Here is a 9183-nt window from a genome sequence, read left to right on the forward strand (position 1 = left end):
TGGAAAAAACGTTGTGGTAGCTTTGATAAAGAAGAACATCAAGACAAAACAGCTGCTTTACAAGTGGGATGCACTGTTGAGTGCTACATCCAGAGGGGTTTGTGCTGATTGTACAGAGATTGTGACAGCCGGTAACTGATGTCTTGAGATGTTGCTTCAATATATCCACATAATTTTCCTTTCCTCATGATGCCATCTATTTTGTGAAGTGCACTAGTCCCTCCTGCAGCAAAGCACCCCCACAACATGATGCTGCCACCCCCGTGCTTCACGGTTGGGATGGTGTTCTTCGGCTTGCAAACCTCCCCCTTTTTCCTCCAAACACAATGATGGTCAAGTGATCCCCTGGTGTTTTATACTTGGGTACTATTGTTTGTACAGATGAACGTGATACCTTGCTCGATTTAAAAAAAGAAATCTCACTGTTTAGGAGTGCAAAAGCAATTGAGTTATTGCACACACACTTCACAGAGTAGGTGTTCCCTAACATAAATATGCAGATGTATACTAGAACGCGCCAATAGGATATCGCTAGCGCGTGCTTGCTCTGCCCACTACGACTCATTTGATACCATTTGAAACGACAAGCTGTGGTCTATCTTGGTTTAGTTACATCTTTGCTAGTCACATGCGTTTCCTTGTTTAGTTCCACTTCCGCATCTCACATAAAGTAACGGTAGACGCTGTATAATGATTTTATAGCATAAATCGTTTACTTTAAAGTACATTTTATAGCGGACTGTTAACGAACATGATTTCGTAATTGTGCGTGATCGAAATTGATTACCAGGTGTTATTCTGTTGCATTTGCAAGGCAAAACAGGGGACAGTGTCCAGTTTAGCTAGCTTAGCTTTCTTTTGCTAGCTACCCGATCAGCTAGGTTGTAGCCATTTCAACCTAACCCAACCAACACATTCGGAATAACTGGCTACATCTTTTCGGAATGAAGGTATGTCTAAAAGTTGTTTGTGTTACAGTATCAGCCGCGGCTAGGGATGGATTCAGGATGCGTAACGTTCTAAAACGTTTCAAAAGTTGCATGACAGCTGCTTTGTTAATTACAGCTTTATCATCTATTTCGCAATGATTTACGGCATCTACCACGGTGTTAAGTTTATCTTCGACAGTTTTGCCTTGAGCGCTCACGGAACGTTGCAGAAACCATCCTGAATGTACCTTAGGTCATGGGTGTGCAAGTCAAGATGGCGGGATAGTTTCATTTCCTCCTGCAAACAGAGATGTTATGCCGCATTTAAAACAACTGTAAACTCGGAAATCTCAAACTTCTGAGCGTTCGAGACAACTGGGAAGAAGTTTCTGGGAAGAAACGAGCTCCGCTCGTTTTTTTTAAACTGTCCGCCTAATTCTAACTGGGGAACTATAACTAGGGCCTTTTACAAGAGTTCCGAGTTGTAGATCACTGACGTCATGATTTTACTTGGTATTTTTCCGAGTTCCCAGTTCTCTTGAACGCACCATTTTTGAAAGCAGCTTTGCTGCGTCATTTTACTTGTCAGAGTTCATTTGGTCTGACTCGCTGTTGTAGTAGAGTTTTGTCTTGGTAGGCCTACTTGCTCATGAGATGTGTCTCTGTCTTAGGAATCACAGAAATGGTGACAGTGTACAAAACAATAGGACACCTTCCAAATATTGAGTTGCACCCCCGTTCTCAGAACAGCCTCAATTAATTGGGGGCATGGACTCTACAAGATGTCGAAAGCGTTCCACAGGGATGCTGGCCCATGATGACTCCAGTGCTTCCCGCAGTTGTGTCAAGTTGGCTGGATGCCCTTTTGGGTGAAGGACCATTCATGATATTCACAGAACTGTTGAGCGTGGAAAAACCCAGCAACAGCGTTGCAGTTGTTGACACACTCAAACCGGTGCGCCTAGGCACCTACTACCATACCCCATTCAAAGGCAGTTAAATCTTTTGTCTTGCCCATTCACTCTCTGATTGGCACAATCCATGTCCTTAAAAATCCTTCATTAACCTGTCTCATCCCCTCCATCTATATTAATTGAAGTGGATTTAACAGGTGACATCAATAAGGGATCATAGCTTTCATCTGGTCAATATGTAATGGAAACAGCACGTGTTCCTAATGTTTTGTACAATCATTGTAAATATCACAAGGCAGGTGTTTTTTCTCAGTAGTCCTACAGCGTCACTGTGTCAAATGAATTGGTTAGGAAATGAATCAGTCATGCAGTGAAACAGACCAAATAAGCCTTACTAAGTATATTATTTTAATCGTGGACCATTCTATATTTTCCCCAGGTGTCCATGTCCCCCCCACACACAGCGACGTCTGGGCGGCTGTTAGTTCTGGCTGTTCAGCTGGTCCTGTTGGTGTGTGGAAGCCGGGCCCGTGACGACACCAAGAGGTGTAAACTGTTCTCTGAGTCCCCGGCAGAACGGAAGGTCCTCAGTCTTCTAGAACCGCTCACTAACAAGACGTAAGGAATGACCGTTTTAGAAATGGAAGAAAGCATAGAAATATCTGTGGTATATCCTATTGCTTTACCAGGTGAGGGGTATCAAAGCAATTGTTTATCAGCCAAAAAGTAAGACCACACACACTGACGTCCATTGCTTGTGGAGATGAGATTATACTTTGTCAGCTGTCACAGAAATGCATGATGGTATAAAAGGTTATTGTTCAGCAGTCAGGAGGCCACATTAAGCTTGGAAACTCCCTTAGTTTTCATGTTCCAGAGTGTTAATTTTAGTCTACCTCACTCATGTAACATCACACGTAACACTTATACAAGGTAAAGTTACCTCGTTTTTTTTTCACGGTTCCCTTGGTTACAGTTTCTCTGTGGAGACGACAAGCGACAAGGAGCGCTACACGTACCAGTTCCAGGTGTGTGGGGATGCGGGGAAAATGGTAGGAGCGGGACTCGTTCAGATCGACCATACCGAGAAAAAAGTTGAGACCGTGCTTGGCCTGTACACTGTAACTCAGGCCATCGGAGGAAGTAAGAATGTCCAGGTTCTATATCTTCTTCTCTCTTTTTTTTTGTCATGTGGCGGTCTTATCAGTGTGTTATATTATAGTATCTCTGTAAGTCAGCTCTAGCATGACCAGATATAGTGATGCCCTTTCTCCCCTTCCATCTCTCTTGCTCACTCTCTCTCTCTCGCTCTCTGCTACCCATCACCCCCTACAGGTGACTGGGTGATGTTGATCTACAGCAATGGCACCAAGTATGACGGCCACTGTTCCAAGGAGATGAGGAAAGCCATCGTCATGATCTCCTGCAACAGAGGAGTGGAACTGGTGAGAGAGGGAAGGGAGGGTTTGGTCCGTATTCTTCAATGTCTGTAGATCACTGTGGTGTGATGATTTGACTTGCCAATCTCCCTCTCTCCCTGTCACACACTGATGCACACCTCTCTACATCCCCTCCTATCGTCTTCCCTCTTGCTCAAACCTCTGTCTTTCTCTCTCTCTCCCCATGTGTCTCTTAGGGGAAGCTGGAAGTGGTGTTGGAGGAGAGGGAGAGGGACAGGGACTGTTTCTATCTGTTTGAACTGGACTCCAGTGCGGTCTGTCCCGCTCTGCCATCCCAGCTCAGTGCAGGCTCCATAATACTCATCATGTTAGTACTAAGATTATGCATCCTTCCTGATTACACACATCCCGGTGACTACAGAAATACTTAGACTTATCCCCAACCCGCTGGCTGGCACGCAGGGTAGCAACCAAAGCTCTCCATTTCTCTCTCCAACAAATACTCAATACCCTATGAAATGGACTTGTCATTCGCTCACAACAAACAAAGCTACAAGACCAAGCAAAACAGATCATATTCACATATTTATTGGTATTCATTATAATAATGGTCTCTTATTTCCTCAACGCTTAACACCGCAGAACACCAGAATAATTATCACTGTGAATCATTGTGATGTTTGTTTATATGTCAATTAATGGGATGGGTTTCCAACTGGGGATTCGACACCTTTTTAAAATGTTTATTCATTCCTCTGTCCCAGTGGGTTCGTCCTCTTGTCAGTGTACCTCATTTGTGGATTCCTCTACCAGCGTTTGATTGTCGGGGCCAAAGGGTTACAGCAGTTCCCCAACTATGTCTTCTGGACGCAGGTTGGCAACCTGGCAGCGGTGAGTGTTTGTAGAAGTCACATCACTGTCTCACGTCAGGCGGCGTCACTACTACGTGAAGCTAGTCCCTCAACCGTTCTGTCTTGTAGGACGAGGACCTAATCGAAAAAAATCACACTAACACTAATGGCTAATTCTGAAAATCGCTCCTCTCTTGGTAGCTATGATGTGCTGGCTACTACGGCATATCCTGCTCGGTCAGCTGAGCAAACTTGCTCCAGCTAGCAGCCTAGTGCAAGGTGTTTGAATGGCCATACAGTAGCTAGTTTGCCAGCTTGTTGATGAAGTACGGCAGCAAAGTTCTCGGACTGTTCTCAGAAATCAGCATGTATCTGACTCGGACAGACGGCACTGTGCCTCGCTACTTTGGAACATTTGGCCAACTCGATAATGTCCCAGAGAGCAGTAGAACTCGGCGAGCTAATGACGGCAGAACAGATATCATGAAAACGAATTTGTCCATTAGCTGGAACTTCACTGCACTAGCTAACTAGAGGGAGTATATTCAGCATGGAGTGTGTGAACTGGTGTTGTTAGCATTCCTGCCTTTCATTTCATATGGATTGATTTGAGACTGGTTCAGTAAGCAGACAGCTAGCAAATGTCTGTGCGCATTTCGAATTTCATAAATACTGATTCTACCACCACAAAATACCTAGCTAGAGAATTAGGTAGTGAAAACTTGCTCATGAAAAAACATCAATATTAGCTACAGGTTTATTGTTTTTGGTATGATTAACTCTGACTCTTTTTGAGGATGAAAGGGGGTTTAGTGGACTATGTCAACTTGGTAACGTTTTCAAGCTTCTTTCTAGCTATGCCATGAGTGTTTGTGAGTTATCAGATAGCACAACGGCCATCTGCACTGAACTATCTGACGTGAGAATATGGACATCACATATCTCTCTGGTACAATCCCAAACCAAACTTTATCCCCTACGAGTGTTTTAGGTTGGAAGAAGTTATATGGGTTGATTTGGGATTCAGGGTCTATGTTGAAGGCCACAATTATGCATTACTTGAGGGCACTTAGCTGTTCTTTTGAGGGCTGGGATTGGCTAGTCAGTCATAACTCTCACTCTCTCTCCCTCACCCTCAGGATGGATGTAACGTCGTGTGTAGAACACAGGGCCCCGAAGAGGAACGTCCCACATACAGGGGTGTGTCCACAGAGCCAGAGGAGGAGCCAGAAGAGAGGGATGACCACTTGCTTCCCATGTGATCTGATGTCAGTAGTGGGAGGGATCTATCCCGTGTGAAGCTTTTGACACTTCGGATAGATATTGCCCTTAGGCACAGATCTAGGATCATCACTTACTATCTCCAAGTCCGGAGAAACATAAAACTGACCTCAGTTCAGTGTCTAGGCGCAACGTCGTCCTAGTTAATTTTGACAGTTTCAGGGATGAGTTTAGAGGTGGGCACACCAGTTTATGGAAGGCTGGAGGATTTGTGACATCCAGGATTCCTAAACACTTAGTTCATTATATTATATGGTAAGTCACCTGCCCTGGTTTGCATGGCCCAGGCGTCATTATTTGGAGGTGGCAACAAAAACCTGGATTTTTCCTTTCATGAACTGGAGTGGCCACCTCTGGATGGAGAGTGACGTCTCAAACAGACTCTGTTACATCTGGTTCATCTGGCACAATACAAGGTGTTGTTACTAGTTAACGCAGCCACAAAGTCTTGAAACCCCACCGATTTCTACAATGTATCTTTTAAACCTAACTAACCTTAACCAAACAGATAACCTGATGCCTAACCCTGACCTTTAAATTGAGACCAAAAGCACAATTTTGTTTTCATGATTTTTTACAATGGAGCCAATTTTGACTTTGTGACTGTGTTATCTAGTGGAAACCGTAAGGCCTTTCTACATGACTGACGTGTTACTGCTGACACAATGCAACCATAGGAACAGTTTCTAACACTCCCATCCAGTTGGTTTCAGTAGCTGATGGCTGTGTACTGACTCGTAGGTCACACTTTATTTGAAGGTCTACTTATACATTGCTTAGAATCATTTTTACATAGTAATATCACAGTAAGTGAAAAAGCAGGCTTTTGTTCACGATTTATATGCTTACAGGTCATTGTAATAAATTGTTTACATTTAAAACAGTTAGATATGTTTACTATTGTTAATAAGGAAATAAACACACTATCACTTAGCCTAAAATTTATGAATGGGTAAAAATATTGAATAATGACCTTCAAATTCAGTTGGACTACAGTACAGAGCCATTTCATCCAATGCACTGCTAGACATACACATTTACTCTGTGTTGCTATTTTAGAGTAGGATGCTGACTGGGCCTTGACCAAAATGTACTTCTGATACGTTATACCTTTTCCTTAGCTATTTGAAGAGTAGGGTTGGAACCTATTCCATTTTAATTCTGTTCCCATCAGTTCACTTCCTATGTTGACAAAATTGAAATGGCATTGACCCCAAACTATGGTACTAAGTAGTAGCTGTGTTCATAACCAAGTGGGAAGGTGGTATTTACCAGTTGTGAAGTCGTAAATACCAGTTGGATATGTTTTACGTTCTTTGAATTTGTTGGGAAACGCTGATTGGCTAATGGCCAACAGGTGGCGTCAACTGTAAATTAAAAGTACAGCTTTCATGCTTGTAAACAAATTAGTGGTCAAAAACCATATTAATATATTGTTTTTTATAAATAATGCTTTGTTGCATTTAACAGCCAAAAATTCTATTATCGAGGTAATATTCTTATAGGTGACGTCAGAGGTCACCATGAGGGAGAAGTCGGAGCTCAGGGATGATAGACAAGTTTCCCATTAGTAATTACGAGTTGGAATGGTGTTCAAGTGGGTTTTTCCCAGTCATATGTGGTAAATGCCACCTTCTCACTTGGTTATGAATGCAGTATTAATGATACTAAGGATATTGATTATGTTTAGGATTTTGTAATATAATGCTGTGATTGAACAGGTCCTTCATAAGGCAACAGAAGGCACTTTGTGTTCAACAGTAAAATGGAGGAACTTAAGTCATTTATATAATCATGAAAAATACACATGTACTATCTGTGACATGTGGGTGAATTTTTTATTTTATTTTGTTTTTGTTTCTTTGTGGTGTTTTAAAAACAAAAAAACTTAGCCCATGGCACTCGCTTAGTTCAATCAAGACCTGAAAGATGGCATTAGTTAGACCCGACCCAGAACAACAGGCCCCAATGAGATGTGGTGAAATGGATCAGAACTAAACCAGGTCTGGGTTCAAAAGATTTGGTCAGTTCTGACTTTGGCTTTAGTTTGTGATGCTGTTTGTACTTGCAGAAGAGGGGAAGAGTAAAAGAGAATTTGCTTAGTTTGTTTTGTGCTTTTGCATCTAATTAAATATGAGTTATGTTTTATTACAGTTCTGAATCTGTCATGTATGACAAGTTTTAGTGTGCTGGCGTGTTTGCAGGGTCAATTAACTCCCAACGCAATGTAAAACATAATAAATATATTTTTAAAACGATTGCTCTTTGTATGTACTGATAAAATATGATTTATATTTAAGAAATAAGGCCTGGGGGGTGTGATATATGTCCAATATACCACTGCTAAGGGCTATTCTAATGCACGGCGCAACGCAGAGTGCCTGAATACAGCCCTTAGCTGTGGTATATTGGTCAAATACTGTACCACAAAAACCCCAAGGTGCCTTATTGCTATTATAAACTAGTTACCAATGTAATTAGAACATTAAAAAGTAATTTTTGTCATACCAGTAGTATACGGTCTGATATACCACAGCTTTCCGCCAATCAGCATTCAGGGCTCGAACCACCCCAGTATATAAACATGATCTAGATAATCTTTATTTTTTTCTTTCCAGTTTAATAAGTCATATACTAAACCTAAACATACTACCTAATTAATAATAAAATCACAGTTATTGAGGTTTAGTTTCTCTGGAATTTGAGGTTGAGGAGGGCTAAGTAGCAAGCCAACACCACCTGGAGTAGGGCCCTCAGCTTGTCTATCTCAGCCTGGACAGAGGGCTCTATCTGCAGGTAACTCCAGTGGGAGTCCCTGGGAGGGTTCCCTCCCTGGTGGTAGTGTCTCACAATCATCACTGCTCTCTGAGAACACTTTTCTACCTCCCCCTCCCTATTCAGAATGTACATGTAGGTCTGGACCTGGTAGCTGTACTGGTTACTGTTGGGAATTGTAGTGACCAGTTTCCCAGTAGTGCTTTTGCATTCGATCACAAGCTGTTCACATTTCTTCTTTTCAGCAGCTTTTCCATTTTTTCCAGAATTGCCCGTCTGGATTTGGGCCAGGAAGTCCAACCTTCCGCTGAGGAATCCATACTAAACTTTTGTTGCCTTTGGTGTATGATGCGGTCATGGTTCCACCTGACCAGTCCTCTCCCAGCTCATGAAAGAACTTGAGCATTTCCCACTCCTCTGCTTTATTCTGGAAGAACATACCGAACCTCCAAGGCCCGGGTGACACTCCGTTCCTCCAAAACACTGACTCGTCACAATACTCTTTGCTCTCAATGTCTTTCGATTCACTCTGGTTCCTTTAGTCACTGTCGAAGACACCCCCCCCCCCCCACCCCACCTCCAACCTAGCCCAACTCCTGGTGGCAGCACTGGTGTACATCGCCGCTGTTGAGACAGCCATATCACCCATGTACCTATTCCTCAGCCCGTGTTGGTCTTGCTCCCCCTCCAGTGTTTCCTACGCTGTTCTTCATCATTCTCTTGGTCAAAGAAGAGGAGTTTTGTGATTTGAAGGACCTGGCTGTCCCTTTTAACCTCCCGGCAGCCCAGTCGAGGAACGGCTTTGAACCGGATGTTAAAGTGTTCCAGGTCTGGGATGATGGCCTGGACATCCTGGATTCTGCTCTCCATGTTAGCCGGCTCAATCATCTGTGGGGTTAGGACACCTTCAGGGAGCCTGACGCTCAGTGATTTCATCAGCTGGAGGTAGTCCTGCTGGGTTAGATGTGTCTTCTCCTGGTCTTCCACCAACCACGGTGCTATCTCCTCTCTGTCCTACCTTATTCTCATGCTG

At 43.1% G+C, this 9183-nt stretch overlaps 1 protein-coding gene across 1 annotated transcript; it reads left to right on the forward strand.

Moving 5' to 3' along the window:
* Nucleotides 1-608: 608 nt before the first annotated feature.
* On the forward strand, nucleotides 609-7633 carry LOC115140804 (cation-dependent mannose-6-phosphate receptor-like). The gene is made up of 7 exons (XM_029679157.2): nucleotides 609-950; nucleotides 2283-2461; nucleotides 2820-2986; nucleotides 3179-3288; nucleotides 3480-3610; nucleotides 4008-4134; nucleotides 5234-7633. The coding sequence occupies exons 1-7, from the start codon at nucleotides 945-947 to the stop codon at nucleotides 5354-5356; spliced, it is 843 nt and encodes a 280-aa protein (XP_029535017.1). The 5' UTR covers nucleotides 609-944; the 3' UTR covers nucleotides 5357-7633.
* The last annotated feature ends 1550 nt before the right edge of the window (nucleotides 7634-9183 follow it).

This window comes from Oncorhynchus nerka, linkage group LG14 (genome assembly GCF_034236695.1).
Source record: "Oncorhynchus nerka isolate Pitt River linkage group LG14, Oner_Uvic_2.0, whole genome shotgun sequence".
NCBI classification, from domain to species: Eukaryota; Metazoa; Chordata; class Actinopteri; order Salmoniformes; family Salmonidae; genus Oncorhynchus; species Oncorhynchus nerka.

What these genes read in the sequence shown, in the direction of transcription:
- LOC115140804 (XM_029679157.2), top strand. An exon ending in GAACCGCTCACTAACAAGAC is followed by an intron (nt 2,462 to 2,819) that starts GTAAGGAATGAC and finishes CCTTGGTTACAG; the next exon opens with TTTCTCTGTGGAGACGACAA. An exon ending in GGCTCCATAATACTCATCAT is followed by an intron (nt 3,611 to 4,007) that starts GTTAGTACTAAG and finishes CCTCTGTCCCAG; the next exon opens with TGGGTTCGTCCTCTTGTCAG.